Raw genomic sequence first — 20,937 nt, forward strand, 5'->3', positions numbered from 1 at the left:
GGAACTGGAGGATCTCCAGTCAAGATAGGCAGTGCCTATAGGTCTAGTTAGAAGAAGGCTGTGGGAAGTGTCCGAACCGGCTGGCCTGGTGGTCACCGGGGTAGTGAAGAGAGTGTCCTTATGGAGCGCAAGGGTTAAAGCCAGGGTATCCTTCCAAGGGTAGTCAACCAAACCAAGGGTCAGTTCCAGATATCAGTCCGAGCATGATCAGTAATAGGCAGAGATCAGTTCCAGGCAGTGATCCAATCATGGTCAGAGGCAAAGCAGAGGTCAGTTCCAGGCGGCAGTCCAATCGTGGTCAGAGGCAAGCAGGGGTCAATACCGGGAATCAGTCCAGACATGGTCAGGCTAGCCGAGGTCAGTACCATGAGATCAGTCCAAGAAGGTACAACCTGGGTAGCGGGACATGGAGGCAGAGAACAAACAACTTTTGAGGCACTGCTACATCAATGAGAGTGCCACCTGCTGTCCATCAGTATTTCTCTGTCTCCAGCAGATGGTAAAGGTGCAAACCTGCAGTCAAGATTGGAAGATAGAATAAAAAAAAAAAAAAGAAAAGTGTTGCAAATGTGGACTCTTGGGCTAAGGGGGAATTGGCGCTACCTGCGAGGAGGAGCCCTGCAGATCCCCACTGTTGACAGGTGGAGCTGGCGGAAGCAGAGGCCCAACTGGAGCTTCGCCAGTACCAGCCGACATTCCCCTTAGGTTGAGCCCTTAGATGCCGGGGCTGGCTGGTCTTAAGTGAGGGCCTCTGTGGTGATGGAAATCCAGGCAAGCGGGAAGCACTGCAGGTCAGCACACTGAGGAAGCAGCGGAAGGACAGGCCAGGGTCAAATGGAGAACAAGGCAGGTGGAGTACTAGCTGTTACGTCCACCCTCCATGGCTACCCGCAGGCGGCTCAACTCACCTCCTTCTAGCTTGACCCTTTATTCCTGGTGCTCTTGCGGCCACAGCCAGTCACTGCCGCCGCGTATCTCCTGGCTTCCTGTGCTCCACATGGCGGCTGGGATGCCACCAACCAGTGTTCCGACCCTGGGCCTCTCTAGGCGCACGCGTGCCATTTCTCCTTCCTTTAAAGGGCCAATGATGGGAACTTCAGGCTCGTCCCCAACTGATGACATTACCGGCCCGGGATATTTAAGGACTACCTCTTTCCACCACTAGCTGACTTGGCAACGAGTTCCCTGGTTCCTAGCTGGTGCTTGTTCCAGTACTTTGGACCTGTTGTACCTGATCTATGGATCCCTGCTCTTCTCGTCGGTATCCTGTTACTGCAGTCCTGCTCCTAGGGAACTTGCTCTGCACTTCTACATCTGGAGCCCTGCCTCGGCGCTCCCGCTCCTCGGGGCCTGGCTCAGCACCTCTACATCTGGGACCATGTCCCTGTGCTCCCGCTCCTCGGTTCCAGCCTCAGCGTTTCTACGTCAGGGATCCTGTCTCTCTGCTACTACTTCTCTGGACCTGGCTCAGCACTGCTACATCATGAGACCCAGTGACTGCGCCTCCGTACCTTGGGGCCTGGGTCAGAGCTTTTAAGTCACAAGATGCTGTCTCTACGCTCTTGCTCAGGACCTGTCTCAGTGATGCTACATTCCAGGACTGTGTCTCTGTGCCCCTACTCCTCTGGGCATCCCTCAGCGCTTCTACATCACAGGATCCTGCTACTGCTCTGCCACACTACGGGCAGTGTCTCAGTGCCTCTACTCTGCTAGAATCTGCTACGGCGGATTCACCGCGCTAGCTCTGCTTCAGCATATCACTATACAGGCCTCTGCTCCTGCACTTCATCTCCTTGGGGCCTGTCCCACGTGGTCCTGCTTTGCTATCTCCGGAACTGCTGTAGCATCTCATCCCTTGGGGGCCTGCTCTCTCTCCCTCCGACGGGACCTCAGCCTTAGACTGAGTTTGACCTCTCTGACAATCCCTGCTCCCAACCGCCTACTCCTTCCGGGACCATCCACACAGAGGTTCTCTTAAGACCAGCCGGCCCCGGCACCCAAGGGTTCAACCTGCGAAAAATGTGGGCTGGTACTGGCGAAGTTCCTGTCTGCCTCTGCTCCCGGCCAGCCTCGCCTCCTGATGGTGGGGACCTGCAGAGCTCAACCCCGCAGGTAACGCCAACCCCACCTCAGGGCAAGGGTCCACAATACCTAACACTAGCAACATCGGTGTCCAGGTAGGGGTCAAAGGCAGGTGGAGAAGGAGCAAAGATGGTGTCCAGGCAGTGGACAGTGGCAGGCGGAGTTCAAGCAGCATCAGGGTCCAGTTCAGGGTCAAAGCCAGAAGATCAATCCAAGGAGAAAAACAGAGGAGGGAGGACATGGGAACACAAAGAGATGCTAGAAACAGACGAGAGGAAGACTGACTACAGATGAGGAGAAACAAGAACAACCAGACGATGGGAACCATAGACAGAAGACACGGACTCAGGAAACCACAGCAAAGGCATGAACCAGGAAACAAAAGCAGGAATGCAGGCAATATGTTATTCCATTGCCAAGGTGTCTGTGGAGTACAGGAGGGAGTCTTAAATACCAGACAACTTTTGACATCAGAAGGCACCATTGCTGAATTCCTGCCGCTGGTCCTTTAAGAGGCCGGTAGTTGGCGTGCGCATGCCCCTAGGGAAGCGGGGCCAGGCGCAGTGGCATCCTTCTGCGATTGCTGCGCAGTGTGCTGCTTGGCTGTCACGTGGCCTGCTGCAGCGTCAGAGGGAGGGAGCCTCCTTTGAAGCCCTCTCTTCAGGGTTTGTGTTTTCTGGGGTGTGTGGTGTGAAATTCATGTAAGAGGTTTTTATCTGGAATGTTAGGGGCTGGTTCCCATGTGTTCTCCTCTGGTCCATATCCCTCCCAGGAAAGGAGATATTCCATCTCTTGCTGCACTTCCTCATATCTAAGATCTCTCTTACTTGATACATGGTATCATCTTGTGAGGTGATCTCTTGCAGGTGTGGCATCTTCCTGAGGGGCCATGAGAGTATCAGGGGTTTCAGGAGTGAGACATGGAAGGAATTGTGAATTCCCAAAGATGCAGGTATCAGAAGTTGATAGTTTACTGGCCCGAGCTGTCACAGCACTATAAATGGCCTGATGTACCAGGAGGGCAAGTCATATGGAAGGAAATTGAAGCCTGATATGACATGTACTCAGCCATACCTTCTCTCCTGGTTTAAACTGTGAAATTTCATGTTGGAGGGTGAAATCTGGTATACCAGGGGCATATATTATTCATGATCAATATTGTACACTGCTTGTCTTGGGTGCCTTATACAGTGGACATGTTCTTATGTTTTCGGATGTGTATTCTGTATTATGTTGTTCATTACTGGTTGCCAATAAAAACCGTTTAAATACAAAAAAACAAACAAACTGTGGAACGGGCCTCCAGTGAAAGTCTGTGAACCTTTTGGCTCTTTGGGTTGTGTTTCAGAGCATTTGCTGAGTATGACTCCACAGATTTTGGAATTCTTCTGCAGATAGCTGAGCCGCCGGTGACAGGCAACAGCTGTCTACCATATACAATTTGAAAAGGCGACGAGCCCATGGCAGCACATGGTTGAGAGTTGTGGGAGAATTCTGTCCAGGGAAGCAGATATGCCCAATCATCGTGGCGGGCATTGATATAAGCCCATAGAAAGTAATGGGCAGTAAACTGGGTACCTCGATTTCAGACAATGTGTCTGGGATGCCCATGGGATCGAAAAACATGCTGAATGAAGAGTTGAGCTAGCTCCTGAGCCTTGGGGAGACCAGGTAATGGCATAAAATGGGCCATCTTAGAGAAACTGTCAACTATTATGACCCAGATGACTGTATTGATTCTAGAGAGGGGGAGATCCATGATGAAGTCAGTGGACAAATGGGGCAATGGCTATTACAGCCCCCAAGGTCATCTCACCAATGGTTTTTGCTGTGCACAGGTGGGACAAGATTCCACATATGTCCGAATGTCCTTTTGCATTTGGGACCACCAGTAGAACTGTTGGAGCAAAGCAAGAATCGGACTCATCCAGGGTGACCTGCAACACGGGAATCATGGGACCATTTTAACACCTTTTCACAGAGCTTGCAGGGAACGACTGTCTTCTCTGGAAGGATGGTCATGGTAGATGTGAGGAGGACCTGGGCCGGGTCGATGATCTGTCGAGCAGTTCGGAGGTGTCTTGAGTCAGAAATGAGTGGGAAAGAGTATCCACACAAGCATTCTTGGCTGCGGGCCTGTATCTGAGCTTGAAGTTGAAGCGGGCCTGTGGAGCATTAAGCTGTTGGACTTGGTGGATATGCTCCAAGTTCTTATGGTCGGTGTAGATGATTATGCGATGCTGTGCTCCCTCCAACCAGTGATGCCACTCCTCCAGCACCACTTTGATCGCTAGTAGCTCCCTATTGCCGATCCCATAATTGCGTTCGGCTGGGGAGAGTTTTTTAAGAAAAAGAAATAGGGCTCCCATAGAAGAGTGCTGACTCAAGATGGCTCCTACCCCACGGAAGAGGCGTCCACTCAAACAATGAAGGGGCATGTGGGATCCGGGTGATGAAAGCAGGGCTCCCGCAGGAAGGCAGCCTTTAAGTCTTGGAAGGCTGTCATGGCCTCTGGTGGCCAGATTTTGGTGTTAGCTCCTTTATGTGTAAGGGCCGTGAGAGGGGCAGCTATCTTGGCGTAGTTGGTTATAAAATATCGATAATAATTAGTGAAGCATAGGAATCTCTGCAGGGCCTGTAGCCCATTTGGCTGAGGCCAGTCTTGGATACTCTTAAGTTTGTTGGGGCCCAATGTAAAACCCCTGCTGCAGAAGATGTAGCCCAGAAAAGGGAGGTGTTCCCTTTCAAAGAAGCATTTCTCGAGCTTGGCATAAAGCCAATGTCCCAGAGACATTGAAGAACCCAGCAAAAGTCCCAGCAATGGGATGCAAGTTCCTTGGGGAAGATTAAGATGTCATCGAGGTACACTACAACGCACTCATATAGAAGGTCCCAGAAGATCTCATTCATAATGTTTTGTAGAGATGTGAATCGTGTGCCCGATCGTTTTAACGATCAGGTTCGGATGGTGGGAGAAAAAAATCGGATCGTTAGAGATGTGAATTAGAATCGGTTCCGATTCCAATTCACATTGTTAATTTTTTAGTGAGGCCTGAGCAGATAAAAAAAACCCCACCCCGACCCTTTACAAATTACCCCTTTGCTTCTCCCACCCTCCCGACCCCCCCAAAAACCTTTTACATGTACCTGGTGGTCTAGCGGGGGGTCCGGGAGCCATCCCTTCAATCATACCCTCGGTGCCGGTGCCGGTGCTGGAGGTTTCAAAATGGCGCCGATCGCCTTTGCCCTCACTATGTCACAGGGAGCGACGGTCGCTCCCTGTGACATAGTGAGGGCAAAGGTGATCGACTGCCAGTATGGCGCCGATCGCCTTTGCCCTCACTTTGTCACAGGGAGCGACCGTCGCTCCCTGTGACATAGTGAGGGCAAAGGCGATCGGCGCCATTTTGAAACCTCCAGCACCGGCACCGAGGGTAATTTGTAAAGGGTCGGGGGTATGGCGCCGATCGCCTTTGCCCTCACTATGTCACAGGGAGCGACGGTCGCTCCCTATGACAAAGTGAGGGCAAAGGCGATCGGCGCCATACTGGCAGTCGATCGCCTTTGCCCTCACTTTGTCACAGGGAGCGACCATCGCTCCCTGTGACATAGTGAGGGCAAAGGCGATCGGTGCCATTTTGAAACCTCCAGCACCGGCACCGGCACCGAGGGTATGATTGAAGGGATGGGTCCCGGACCCCCCGCTAGACCACCAGGTACATGTAAAAGGTTTTTGGGGGGGTCGGGAGAAGCAAAGGGGTAATTTGTAAAGGGTCGGGGTGGGTTTTCTTTTATCGGGCCATCGGCGCCATTTTTATCAGTGGTAGCCAAAATGGCGCCGATGGCCCGAGAGCGGGAGATCGCGCCGGGACCCCCCCCCACTGGACCACCAGGTAACTTAACATTTTGGGGGGGTTCTGGAGGGTGGGGGAGGGTAAGGAATTGGTTTTAAAGGGTCGGGGTGGGTTTAGGGGTTGTTTTGGTGTGCCGGTTTTCCCGCCCTCCCCCAAATAATTCCCATGCCCTATTTAACGATACAATACAAATGCCCCTGACGATAAATCGGGGGCATTTGTATTGTATCGTGCACTCTAACGATTTAGAACGATTCTAAAATTATCTGACGATAATTTTAATCGTTCAAAAACGATTCACATCCCTAATGTTTTGGAACATGGCTGGAGCGTTGCATAAGCTGAAAGGTATCACCAGGTACTTGTAGTGACCATCTCTTGTGTGGAAAGCTGTTTTCCATTTGTCACCATGCCGGATACAAATTAATTTGTAAGCCCCCTGGAGATCCTGTTTTGAGAAGAATTTTGCTCCTTGCAGGTGGTCAAACAGCTCTGAGATTAGAGGTAATGGATAACAGTCCTTCCGGTTAATCATATTCAGGCCTCAATAGTCTACGCAGGGACAGAGAGTCCCGTCCTTCTTAGCCACGAAGAAAAAGCCTGCGCCAGCTGTGGAGGTTGACCAATAGATGAACACCTTGTCCAGGTTCTCTTGAATGTACTCAGACATGGCCTTCATCTCAGGAAGAGACAAGGGGTACACCCTCCCATGGGGTGGCTTGGCATCAGGTAGCAAGTCAAAGTCACAGTCAAATTCCCTATGAGGGGGTAAGGTGTTTGCTTTCTTCTTGGAAAAGACATCGGCAAATTTTAAGCACTGCGATGGGAGTCTTGCCAGAGCAACAGACAGAGAGACATTGCTGGGACTCCACCTTCTCTAAACAGGAACTTGGCACTCAGGACCCTACCAGAAAAGCTGAAGGGATGCCCAGTCAAATTGAGGTGAATGCTGCTGGAACCAGGATAATCCAAGAACCATGAGATACATAGCCTTATCGATGATGTGAAACGCCAGGTGCTCGATATGGAGAGAGCCCGTATGAAGTTTCACTGGAGCCGTGATATGGGTAATTTTTCCTGGCAGAAGATCCCTATGGATGAAGGAAAGTACCCAGTGGAACCGAACAAGACAGCATGGATATTTGAAGGTGGTCCACAAGGGCCTTCATAAGGAATTTGCCTCCTGCCCTAGAATCCACTAGGCCAGGGTGGTGAAATCCTAGTTGTTCACGGAGACTATCACTGGGAGAGTTAACGGGAGAGCCAGAGAGGTAAGGCCTAGAGTCAGCCCCCAACTGAGCCCTAGGCCCAGGAGTTTACTGGCCTCACCAGATAGTGGACTATTTGGTGGTCAGCCCCATCGCAGTAGAGATAGAGCCTGGCCTGGCAGCACCAGAGGCGCTCTTGTGGCATCAGATACCCATGCCCCAGTTGCATCAGTACCTTTGCAGGGATTCCAGACGAGGGAGATGGCTCCAATGGGAAGGAGAGACGCCAAGCTGGCTGGCGGTGGCTGCGTGTCTCCTAGAGGGTTGCAGCACCCAGTTTGGCTCCTGGAGCCAGCGGTCAATCTAGCCCGTCAACTCAATGAGGGATTCCAGAAAGTTGGTAAGTTCGCGGGCTGTCAATTCATTTCTTATGTGGGATGACAATCCGTCTAGGAAGATGGAGTGGAGACAGTTCTCTCCCCAGTTGAATTGTGGAGCCAGCGTCCTGAATTCAATGGCGTATTTGAGAGGGAGCGACTGTCCTGACAGAGTTGGAGGAGATTCGAGCTTGAGGCTGCCTGGTGACCAGGATCGTCAAATACGGTCGTAAAGGTCACAAGAAAGCATTGGAAGTCCTGAAGAATGGGTTCAGAGCATTCCCACAAGGGGGAGGCCTGGCTAGGGCCTTGCCGTCCAGAAGGGGAGAATATAGGTAATCTTCACAAGAGTCATCTGGAAACAGCGCTGATTGGAGAACAAAATACATACTGCACTGGTTGATGAACTCCCAGCATAGTTGAGGTTCTCCGGCGTAGCAGGGGTGGGAGCTGGTAACGGAACGATAGACTGTAAGGATGCTGTGTGAGTAGCAGGTGCAGTGTAGGAGGCGTCGGTACACCCAGGGAGACAGATGAGTCCAGGCTGGCACTGAGATGCTCCATGGAGGCCACTAAAGCTTTGAGAAAGCATTGCTGCTCCTGGATTTTCTGGGCCAGGCCCAGAATGGCCTGAAGGGTGGAGGCCTCTGCCGAGTCCATGGTCTTGGCAATCTGTTGTGAATGTGGATCTTTGGGCCAAGAGGAGTTGGCTTTATCTGCGGGGAGGAGCCCTGCAGGTTCTCACCGTCGGTAGGCGGAGATGGTGGAAGCAGAGGCCCAACTGGAGCTTCACCAATACCAGCCCACATTCCGCTTAGGTTGAGTCCTTGGGTGTCGGGGCCGGCTGGTCTTAGGTGGGGGCCTCTATGGTGATGGAAATCCAGGCAGGTAGGAAGCACTGCAGGCCAGCATGTGAGGAAGACATGGGAGGACAGGCCAGGGTCAAGTGGAGATCAGGGCAGGTGGAGCACTAACAACGTCGGTGTCTGGGTAGTGGTTGAAGGCAGGTGGAGTTCAAGCAGCATCGGGGTCCAGTTCAAAGTCAAAGCCAGAAGAACAATCCACAGAGGAAAACGAAGAGGAGGAGGACAAGGACCATGGCAACATAAAGAGACACTGGAGACAGACGAGAGGAAGACTGATCACAGATGAGGAGAACCAGGTACAACCAGATGATGGGAACTATGGACAGAAGATACGAACTCAGGAAACCAAGGCAGGAACGTAGGCAATACACTACTCCAGGAGGAGTCAACCCGTTGCCAATGTATCTGTGGAGTGCAGGAGGGCGCCTTAAAAACCAGGCAGATTCTGACATCATCGGGAGGCACCTTTGCTGAATGCTCACTGCTGAACCTTTAAGAGGCCGGTAGTCAGCACACGTGTGCCTCTGAGGTCCTCTTATCCATGTCCGATGGCCAGCAGCAGGGAGATGTTTCCTTTCCTGTTCTCTCTTTTAGGGGTACTGTTCTTTAAAAAAAAACAAAAAAAACGATGGAAGAAGCAAATTCTTGAGGCCATGCGAGCAGCAGTGAGCATGATGAAAGGAATTGCCGGCAACATTTCAGGGGTTTTAGGGGGGGACTGGTGATGGTGGTGGGGCTTTTCAGTAGCGGCTCAAGTGGCACAGGGAACAGCAGTCAGCGCACATATGCGCAGCAGAGGAGTGCAGGAGAGTCTGCACAGCCTGCAGCAAGAGATGCATGCATCTTAATTCGGCTGTGCTGTGCTCCGATTGTGCCTCCATGGGGGAAGAGATCTTTCAAGGGGTCCACTAGCTCCAGAAGAGTCATGCAGTCGGGAGGGCCGGTCCATGAGGCTCTTGGGGGGCTAAGGGAGTGCAGCCATTATAGAGATGAATGTAAGGGAGCCCAGAGATTCCCCTCCCCTGCTCTTGCTGTTGGTCCAAACCACTGTGGAGGACCAGGAAGGTGGGGGAGAGCCTGCCTAGGACCACTGTAGTGAAGGAACAGTCAGATGAATTTAGGAACTTCTCCATGGATTTTGTGCTGCTCCTCCACAAGGCCTACTTGGCCAAGGAGGGAGCAGGGAGAAAGCGGCCTCTGGTCCAGGAGTCTCAGTGCCCCTCAAAGAGGCTTAAGGTGGCTCCACAAGAAAGGTCATGGAGTCTTCTCCACCGGCTGGGAATAGTACATAAAATTGAAGATCTTCTCGGTGAGACCCAATCTGCATAGTAAAAGGCAAGGATGTGGTGGTCACACAGCCAGGCAGAGGTTCTCTGTGGTTAGACCAGTGGTAGAGCAACCACATTGGCACAGCAGAGATTCCTGTATAAAGTTGCCCCAGCTCCAGAGTCTACCAAAGTATTGGTTTGAATTGAGCATTTTCCATAGGTGAGGTATATCGATACCATAAATTGTGGAGAGGAAACATGATATTGAAGAACTACCCTTTCAACTAAACTCGCCTTTACAGAGTTCTCAGTTCTCTCAGGACATCCAGCTGAACGATTTTAGAACTGTTTTACAAGCATGAGAGACAGGGCTTTGCAGACAGAGCATATTGGCGAACACTACCCGGCATTGCTTGGATTGTCTGGTCAATAACAACGTGTGTGTGTGTGAGACAAAGTTTTGCAAACAGCGCATATTGTCTTTGCACAATGCACCTTACACTGTTTCTGGGGCCACAGACACACACGACAGTGTGACTGACTGACCAACCAACACCATCATTATTTTCCTGGCGTGTAGCCAGATGGACTCAGAACAAATGGGATAGTATCCGCGTGCTAACAGTTGGAGACGGATCTGACGTCAGCACGGGGTATATATATCCCCACAGGAAGCGTAGCAACTTAGTAATTTCCGTCTCCAAAGCAGTTTGGAGTGCCTGCACGCTAGACGAGCGTGCTTTCCAAGACTACTTTAATTTTTCTCTTTTCTTATAATTCTAGATTCTACTTTCTACTTTCTGCAACAATATCGAGCCCCGCGCTCCTGCGGTGATACCCGAAGGTCACTCCCCCAGTTGAGCTGCCCGGGGTGATTCCCGTGATCCCCCCGGAGGTTAAGTCCTCGGTCCGGCCGAAGCGCGGCAGGGACACAGCCCCCGGGCGAGGTTCGGGTGAGGCTTACGAGGCGCCTCGGTCCCGGCGTGGACGAGGCAGCAGATGCATATCCTCAAACGCGGCGGTGTAGGTACTTGCCCCCTCCCCCCGCAGCTGGAGACCGCCGGGTTCCAGCCGGGAAGCGCCGTAGATCAGGTAAGGCGTACATCTCTTATTTCTGGTCTCCGTGGAACAGAGGATCGGCGGCGTGGCACGCCGTGGAGGACGCCATTTTGGGGCCTTGTCCAGGTATTGAGCGCCTGTAATCGGCGCGGCTCTATTCCTCCTTGTGCGTATATTGCCTTCTTTCTGTGAGCATCTGCTACTGAGCATGTATGACTAACCGCTCGTTATTGAGTGCATATTGGCTGCCACTGAGCATGTATTGCTGACGCCTATTGCTGAGAGCCTATTAAATGCTATTGAGCGTATATTGCTAACCGCTTATTGCTGAGAGCCTATTGAATGCCATTGAGCGTGTATTGCTAACCGCATATTGCTGAGAGCCTATTAAATGCCATTGAGCGTATATTGCTAACCGCTTATTGCTGAGAGCCTATTGACTGCCATTGAGCATGTATTGCTAACCGCATATTGCTGAGAACCTATTAAATGCCATTGAGCGTATATTGCTAACCGCATATTGCTGAGAGCCTATTGAATGCTATTGAGCGTATATTACTAACCGCTTATTGCTGAGAGCCTATTAGATGCCATTGAGCGTATATTGCTAACCGCTTATTGCTGAGAGCCTATTAGATGCCATTGAGCGTATATTGCTAACCGCTTATTGCTGAGAGCCTATTGAATGCTATTGAGCGTATATTGCTAACCACTTATTGCTGAGAGCCTATTGAATGCCATTGAGCGTATATTGCTAACCGCTTATTGCTGAGAGTCTATTAAATGCCATTGAGCGTGTATTGCTAATCGCATATTGCTGAGAGCCTATTCAATGCCATTGAGAGTGTATTGCTAACCGCTTATTGGTGAGAGTCTATTAAATGCCATTGAGCGTGTATTGCTAATCGCATATTGCTGAGAGCCTATTCAATGCCATTGAGAGTGTATTGCTAACCGCATATTGCTGAGAGCCTATTGCTAACCGCATATTGCTGAGAGCCTATTGCATGCCATTGAGCGTGTATTGCTAACTGCATATTGCTGAGTACATATTGCATATTATTATTATTGTTGTGCGCCTATTGTATTAAGCGCCTATCGCTGCCGCATATTATTCTTATTGTGCGCCTATTGTATTAAGCGCCTATTGCTGCCGCCTATTATTCTTATTGTGTGCCTATTGTATTAAGCGCCTATTGCTGCCGCATATTATTATTATTGTGCACCTATTGTATTGAGCGCCTATTACTGCCGCATATTATTATTATTGCGCGCATGTTGTATTAAGCATTCCGCGCATATTTGTCGATGGATCAGAACACAGCAGCGTCTTCAGCGGCAGCGCCGCCTGCCTCAGGCATTAAAGCCCTTGGCCTCTGCTCTGCATGCCAGCTTAGAGCCACGCGCAGTGAAGAGCCAGGCTCCCTATGTGCCCAATGTGAGGAGGCCGTGGGACCCTCAGGCCAGGACCGGTCTCAGCCAAGATTTGTGGACAGTTCCCCAGGGGCTACCCCGGAGTTAGGAGGCAGTCTCGACCAATCAGGAATCCCCGGGGAGCTTGTACCCCGGCGATTAGAGGCTGCTTCAATTTCCTCGGTGGATCTCTTTAAGGGGATTCATGCCTTCGTACAGATGCAAACGGCTTCTCGTCCAGACCCTGCGGTTCCTGTGGTTCCTGCGGTGGCTGCGCCTGCAGCGGCTGCTGCGACTGCTGCTGCGGTGGCGGCTCCTGCGGATCCTGTTCCTGGACCCTCACGCCCTTATCGCGAGCAGGACTTCCCGCCGCTGGACAGTCCGGATCAGTCAGACCAGGAGGTCTCACAGGACGAGTCCGAACTCCCGGACGAGGGGGACCTTCCCCCAGGGAGTGAGCCATATAGAACCATGAGGCGCACATGCACAAGTTCATACAGGCTCACACACACAGTCTCCCAATTGCAGGGAGACACACACAAACAATTTAGTCCAACTACCCAATGCTGGGCACATTTCTCTAGTATTAAAATAGAGATTGTAGACCCTCAGTTGCAGGATAGTACTCCAATGGAAACTAGGATTCTGCTTTGTTACGGTATATCTGGATTGAATCCACTCATTTTCCTTCTTAGAATTTCTCATTCACTAGTGTTCTTGATTCCTTTTTCATTTTAGAAATGTCTCTATTATAATATGCAGATTTCTTGCAAACCAATATATTGGTGCATTGAGTTTTCTATTTATTTAAAGAATACACTAAAAATACTTCAAGAAAAGTATTACATTTGTGTATCATAACCTGAATAGAATATCATTTGTCTTAGTTATGCTTTCTTTTTTTTTTTTTATGTATACAGGTCAAAGTCATCCTTCCACACTAAAGCCAGCCCAGAACACCTGGACCATTGATACAGCACTACAGGTAGAAAGGTTATTAAAAATTTTGCGAGCTACGTAAGAGACTTTAATTTTAAGAGCTCTTTTGAAGATTTGCCATTTTTCATCTTAAGGTAGAATTGGAATTAGTTGTGCAGGCACTGATTACCCCTATTGTAACAGTGTTTTGTTAGGTTTACCTAAAAAATTGTGTTATAAGATGCATTTGGTCTAGAATACAGCAGCTCAAGAGATGAGGAAATGTTCACACATGGCCCCAGTTTTGAGGGACTTAATATTAGTTATCTGTTTTAGGACAAATACATTTTAAGGTATTGGTTTTAGTTTTTGTATGTTACATAACCTTGCTCCTGATTATCTAAGCTCCCAAATAATGATACGTGTCAAACCGTAGTTTATGTTCAAGAACGGAGAGCTTATTTGAAATTCCCCATCAAGTTGTCCCACTTGACTAAGACTAGAAAACATGTTTTTTTGTTAGAGGACCAACTTTGTGGAATGTCCTCTCTAGGGAACTGCATTGTGAATACACTTAGTCAATTTAAACATAAATTAAAAGCTTAGTTGGTTTGCAAGCTTTTCCAGCTTAGTTTTAGAAGGAATAGGTTGATGATGTTTTTATGATCAGTGGATTTTAAAAGGGGGGGGGGTTAGGTTGGGTTGCTTTTAAGCTGAATTGTTTAATTGGGTTTTTAATTATATGTTATGGAGGGGGTTGTTTTGGGGAAATGTATTATTATTGTAAGGTTTTCTTCAGAATCCATTTTGTTTGTTGTATGTCATCTTGGGCATAATCATGGTAAGGCAGTTGATAAATATGACAATGACTTCTTAGTATTTCATGGCTAGTTTTAGATCAAAGAATAACAGTAAATCTCAGTAAAAAGCCAATTTTTTTTCTGTTCTGCAATAATTGGAACAGGTAGGTGTATTTTTCTCTGTAGAGATCAGGAATATAAATCCAAAGGAGGCGCCTCCTCTGGATCATACTACTCCATTCTTTACCTCTAATATCCTAATATATTATGGAGGCGGCATTCATTGCTGGCTATCACTCAAAAATACAACTTATAGATTTTTCCACTAATTTTAAAGTGTGTACTACAGAACCACCTTCTATAGGCAGCAACATTTTAAACCATGCTGGGGAGGACATTGGAGAAGCCACATGTGTAGGCTTCATCCCTGTTCTTCCATCAGCAATTGCACTTGTGAGGGATTTTGTCCAAACATGCAAAAATGAAATGGGATGTAGGCAGCGATACAGACAAATACCCATGTCTTCTGCCAGTCTTATACAGAATTTATCCATTACCTTTTGTAAACTTTGTTTAAACTTAGAAACTTATGGAACATCCTTCAAGGCCCTCGACACAAGAAACTCAAATGTCAAAAGGATCACGGAATGACCATAAGAAGTTATATGTCCGTGGCCGATCTGCTACCAGGAGAAAAGGGAAACAGTGTCTCCTTTCATTTCTAGACAGTGCCAAAAGAGCAACCTTATAGAGCTCTTGCTTGTGGAATGGCGTAGGGAAACACAGATGTTATTACAAAAGCCATCATCGAGGAGAGACATTCAGATTATACATCTAAGTGAATGAAAGCAGTTTGTTAACAGTAATTATATGGTTTTAGTATTTCTATATGTACTGTATATATAAAAATGCGAGAATAGGAAGGTGCAGCATTCGTGCTTAAAGGTAATTGTTGATTCAGTAATCAAGACTATTAAAGAAGGCAAAGATCATGACCATTTCAAAAAGTTTATTCGTACGAATGCAATAAATAAATCCTTTTTTTGGATTTTCCAAGCAAGTGACCTTTGCCTTCTTCAATAGACTTGATTACTGTATTAAGGATTAACTTTAAACACATTTGCTGCACCTTCCTGTTCTCCTCATATCTATATATGGGGCAGCTTTTGTCCACTTATTGCTCTATATAAAGTCTGAAGCATACAGGATGCAACTTCATCTTTTTTTTAGATGGATCCTGTAATTTATAGGCAATATTATTAAAATAGAACTGTATCTCACTTTACTGATTTAATTGAAAAGCAGCTTGGACAGTCAGTTTTCAGCACATTTCAACAAACGTGGTCATACCTGTTCTGACTTAATGTGTCTTTTTGCTCTGTGTGGAGCCTGTATCAGGTATGTTCTTTAGTATTTTGCTAGCTAAAGTTCTGTTCCCTATTTTATGAATTTTTCAAACAAGAGACCTTGCAAAAATGATCTTGGGGAAGTGTATTATGGGCAGAGTAGTGGCAAGGTAGCAGGGGCAATAACAGGGGGCGCATGCATCTCCTGATCCCTCAGCTGCTCTTTTGCCATGATGCACCCATCCTTGGGTAAATGGGCAGCACAAGAGGGGAGGAAGAGCAGGCACACCCTTCTGCCAGTGATCTAACTGCCAGGAAAGAGGGGAGGTAGGCTGGCCTTATAAAAGCAGTAATGTTTGTATGGCTTTTACCAACAGGATGTTCCATATACTAAAGATGCTTCAGTCACCACTTTAGAGAAAAGGCAGCATGGAGCAACTGGCCTACACTATTTCAGCTACCCTAAGCATCTCTCATCAGTTTTATCCCAGGACAAGCAGGATGATAGTCCTCACATATGGGAGACATCATCAGATGGAGCCTGGGTACGGAAAGCCTCTGTCAAGAGTTTCTAGAAACTTTTGGCTGGGACTGTGGGCCTACTGAGCATGCCCAGCATGCCATGATATTCTCGGGCATAGGGGTCTCCCTTCAGTCTCTTTTTTTCAGCCTTGCTGTAGCAAAGCACATCAGGAGCTCTGGCAAAACAATTCCCTCACATTTATCAGGGAAGAAAACTTTCCAGTCACATATTTTGTCACAATTTTCTCATAATTGGGTCTCCTTTCCACAGTCTCGGAGAGTACCTTTTCAGATACTTTTTGATCGATTCTGGTCACCTTAACGTCGATTCCCGCCGGTCATCGACCATTATTAGGCCAAAGTTTCATCATGGCCTCGGGTTTCAAAAAGTGTCCGGATTGAAACCGGACTATGTCTATCACTGACCCACATTATGTTTGTGTTCTCTGCCTGGCATCAGGCCATGACGTCCGGGCTTGCCCAACTTGTGCCCAGATGACACCGAAGGGCAGATGTGCTCGGTTAAATAAGATGGAAGAGTTGTTTAAAAAGATTCCATCGTCGTCACTGAGGATAACTCCTTCCTCGGACACTAAACACCGAGGTGAAAAAAGATCCGATGACCGTCTGTCACCGGCACCATCCATAACCTTGATAGCATCGTCTTCGGCATCGAAGAGCCATCGAGAAAAGAAGCGACATTGACCTGTAGATCTAACAGATGATCAGCCATCAACATCAGGATCTAGATCCATCGGATCGATGCCGAAGAAAATCCGTGTACTAGGCCAACTCCACCGGCTATACACATGGAACCGCGGCACTCTCCACGGGCTCGTGTTGGAGGAAGTGCCACCACGACTTATCGTAGAAGTGCCTATAGCGCCAGCAGTACCTTCCCCGGTGGCAATGGATACTGTCCCGATTTCAAGGGAGGATGTGACTTCTTTAGTCCAACAGGTGATTGTCGAGGCTTTACGGAACCTGCAGCCTCCAACAATGCCACAGACACCGGCATCGGTACCGGATCAATCCATTTTTCAGCCTTTGCTTAATAGGCTCGATGCCTTAATAGAGGCATTTGCTACGGCACCGACAGCACCAATTCCATCGACACAACAGATGACTCCAACCATTCTGGTCCACAGATCATCGAAGGAGGAAGGAGGAGACTCCGATTCTGCCCCAGGTCCATCGGGACTCCATCGACGCAGATTTCTAAAGGAACCCTCGATGCCTCCCTCGGATCCATCGATGCCAATACATCCAGGTCCCTCGGGGGATACAAGATATCGATTTCCATCGAGGCCTATCGATTCCCCATTGATGGCCTCATTGCCAAAACTTCCAAAAAACATACCAACAAAAGCTATGCTTAAGGCAAAACACCATCTGCCTTCAGCTGATCCTGACTCTCCCTATCATCCTGCATCCATACCTTGGAAGGATGTGGATACGGACACAAACTCAGAAGAAATGCAATCGGAACCCTCTCCACCAGAGGGGAGAAAAACATCCCCGCCTGAAGATCTGTCATTTTCCAGTTTTATTAAAGAAATGGCAGAGACAATACCATTCCAATTACTAACAGAGGAAGACACCAGGCATAAAGCATTAGAAGTACTACAGTTCGTAGATGCACCTAAGGAAATTATGGCTATTCCAATCCATGAAATCCTTTTAGAATTGCAGCAGCGAATGTGGGAACACCCCTGCTCAGTTCCTGCAGTAAATAAAAGAACAGATGCCACTTATATAGTGCAGCACGCTCTAGGATATCAAAAACCCCAACTACCTCATCAATCCGTAGTTGTGGAATCGGCTCAAAAGAAAGCCAGAAAACTGAAGCCTCATTCCTCTGTCCCACCAGGAAAGGACCAATGCTTCCTGGATACATTAGGGAAAAAGATTTACCAAGGTTCCATGCTGGTAGCACGCATAGCAGCATACCAGCTATATATGACACAATACCAGAGAAACTTGTGGAAACAAATACAGGGTATTGTAGACAACCTTCCACAACAACCTCAAGAACCTTTGACAATGTTGGTGGACAAAGGACTAGAATCAGGGAAACACGAGGTAAGAGCAGTGTATGACGAATTTGAGACTTCAACCCATCTCTCTGCCTCTGCAATCAATGCAAGACATTAGGCCTGGCTCAAAACCTCAGATCTCAGACAAGATATCCAAGAATGTCTAGCAGATCTACCTTGCGATGGCGACAACCTTTTTGGTGAAAAAATTCAAGCTATGGTGTTTCAATTGAAAGACCACCATGAGACCCTTCGTCAGCTCTCCAAACTGCCAACAGATCAACCATCCTTTCTCAGGCGACCAGCCGCAGAGATACAAAGCGCCCTTTCTACAGACCTAGGAGGTATTATCCACCTACGTCTTCAGGACGTCAATACCGCCCCTCGCAACGAGGACGCCCACGTCAAACCAAGCAGCAGAAACCCCAGCCGCCACCCCAAACTACACCAGCAGCGGGTTTTTGAACCAAAGCAGAGAACAGAAGCCTCTCTCTCTCTAAACCCCATACCCTCCTTACCAGTCGATGGTCGACTTCATTATTTTCAACACCAATGGAGTTGCATCACAACAGACCAATGGGTATTGGCCATACTAAATCGGGGTTATCGTTTAAAATTCAAAACAATACCCCAGCATTCTCCTTCCATTCCATTCTGGACAAACATAGTCATCACACCTCAACTCCCAAGTAGAACTCTCGACTTTGCTGACTGCCAGGGCCATCGAACCAGTTCCCCGGTCTCAACAAGGGACAAGGTTCTATTCCCGCTATTTCCTCATTCCAAAGAAAACAGGCGGCCTTCGTCCTATCTTAGACCTCCGCAATCTCAACAAATTTCTTCACAAAGAAAAATTTTGGATGTTATCCCTGGGATCCATCATCCCATTGCTTCATAAGGGAGATTGGCTCTGTTCTCTGGACCTTCAAGATGCTTATGCTCATATACCAATTTCCATACAACACCGCAAATAGCTACGATTCGTGGTGGGAAGAAACCACTACCAGTATCGAGTCCTTCCATTCGGGCTGGCCTCTGCACCTCGAGTATTCACAAAATGTCTGGCAGTGGTAGCCGCACATCTAAGGAAACACTGTATTCATGTTTTTCCATACCTAGACGATTGGCTCAGACATCCATCCAAACAGGGAGTTCTCTCTGCCTTGGAAACCACTATAACCCTATTGCACCGCCTAGGATTTCTCATCAACTATCAAAAATCCCACATAGAACCGTCTCAACTCCTTACATTCATCGGAGCAGACCTCGACACCACAATAGGGAAAGCTTCCCTCCCAGGCGACCATGCGGACAAATTAGCTCGCCTGGCAAACATCACAATTCATCACCAGTTCGCATCTGCTCATCAAATTCTGGTACTACTAGGACACATGGCCTCCACAGTACACGTTACTCCTATGGCGAAGTTAGCCATGAGAAAAACTCGGTGGACTTTGAAATCTCAATGGCTACAAGCTTTCCAACCATTGTCAAAAAACATTCAAATCACCCACCAGCTACGCCAATCACTTTACTGGTGGACAAATCAGACAGCATTGAAAGCTGGTCTCCCATTCCAACCGACAACTCCGCAGGTCATCCTGACTACAGATGCCTCCAACCTGGGATGGAGAGCTCACGTCAATAACCTTAAAACACAAGGGACGTGGACTACGCTCGAAAAACAGTATCAGAAATTTCTTGGAACTTCGAGCGATGCGATATGCCCTTTATGCCTTCAAAGACTGCCTCTCAAACAAGACTGTGCTGATTCAAACAGACAACACAGTAGCAATGTGGTACATAAACAAGCAAGGAGGCACAGGCTCTTATCTCCTCTGCCAAGAAGCAGTACAGATTTGGGCTTGGGCTCTAGAGCACTCAATACAGCTCAGAGCAAGTTATCTGGCGGGCATCAAAAACATCCTAGCGGACGATCTCAGTCGACATTTCAATCCCCACGAATGGTCACTGGACCCACGTGAAGCGAGCAAAATCTTTCAACGCTGGGGTCGCCCAACCATAGACCTCTTTGCGTCCAATTTGAACCACAAAGTGGAAAGGTTCTGCTCCCTCCACGGACGTTGACAAACAGTCCCCAGGGACGCATTTACTCTTCCTGGAACACAGGACTTCTATATGCATATCCTCCAATTCCGCTCATAGCGAAAACTCTCGTGAAGCTACAACAAGACAGAGGGACAATGATCCTCATAGCCCCGTACTGGCCTCGACAAGTATGGTTTCCCATACTCCTCGACCTCACAACCAATCCACCTGGGCACAGAGCCCACTCTCATCACTCAGAATCAGGGCAAGTTGCGTCATCCCAACCTGACAACTCTTGCCCTAACAGCTTGGATGTTGAAAGCTTAATTCTGCAACCACTTAATCTTTCAACACAAGTCTCAAGTTCCAGTAGCTTCACGTAAATCTTACCACTTTAAGTGGACTAGATTTACAAAATGGTGCACACAAAAGGGCATAGAACCCTTCTCCTGCCCTACTTCTTCTTTACTAGAATACCTATACCACCTGTCGGATTCTAGTCTCCAGACATCCTCTGTAAGGGTACACCTAAGCGCCATACCACAAAGGAATAGGGGATGCTCCAATAACAGCACAACCCCTAGTAAGTAGGTTCATGAGGGGCTTACTTCATCTTAAGCCTCCCATTCAACCGCCGGTCACTGAATGGGACCTGAATTTAGTACTAACAAGGCTTATGCACTCACCATTCAAGCCTCTACACTCTTGTGAAGAAAAATTCCTTACATGGAAAGTGCTTTTCTTAGTAGCCATTACATCGGCTAGAAGGGTCAGTGAGTTGCAAGCTCTCGTCACATACTCACCCTACACAAGGTTCCTGCATGACAGAGTAGTCCTTCGCACTTACCCCAAATTCCTACCAAAACTGGTAACAGACTTTTATATAAATCAGTCAATAGTCTTGCCTACTTTCTTTCCAAATCCTCACTCTCACCAGGGAGAGAGAGTCTTACACACCTTAGACTGTAAACGTGCGCTAGCTTTTTACCTGAACCGCACAGCGGTCCATAGGAAATCCACCCAACTCTTTGTTTCTTTCGATAAAAATAAACCAGGAGTTGCAGTAGGAAAACAGACTCTCTCCAACTGGCTAGCAGACTGTATTGAATTCTGTTATGAAAAAGCAAAGATTCCTCTCC

General features: G+C 48.2%; 1 protein-coding gene across 2 annotated transcripts in view; it reads left to right on the plus strand.

Annotated features, from left to right (window-relative positions):
* Positions 1-15,125, plus strand: part of HEATR4 (HEAT repeat containing 4) — a 265,168-nt gene extending 250,043 nt beyond the window's left edge. For both annotated transcript variants that reach the window (XM_029598645.1, XM_029598646.1), the window contains 2 exons: positions 13,048-13,112; positions 14,429-15,125. In XM_029598645.1, coding sequence (XP_029454505.1) covers positions 13,048-13,112; positions 14,429-14,596 — 233 coding nt within the window. In that variant the 3' untranslated portion in view covers positions 14,597-15,125. The remainder of the gene's footprint in view (positions 1-13,047; positions 13,113-14,428) is intronic.
* Positions 15,126-20,937: the final 5,812 nt, after the last annotated feature.

The sequence above is a fragment of the Rhinatrema bivittatum genome, chromosome 4, assembly GCF_901001135.1.
Source record: "Rhinatrema bivittatum chromosome 4, aRhiBiv1.1, whole genome shotgun sequence".
Lineage (NCBI taxonomy): Eukaryota > Metazoa > Chordata > Amphibia > Gymnophiona > Rhinatrematidae > Rhinatrema > Rhinatrema bivittatum.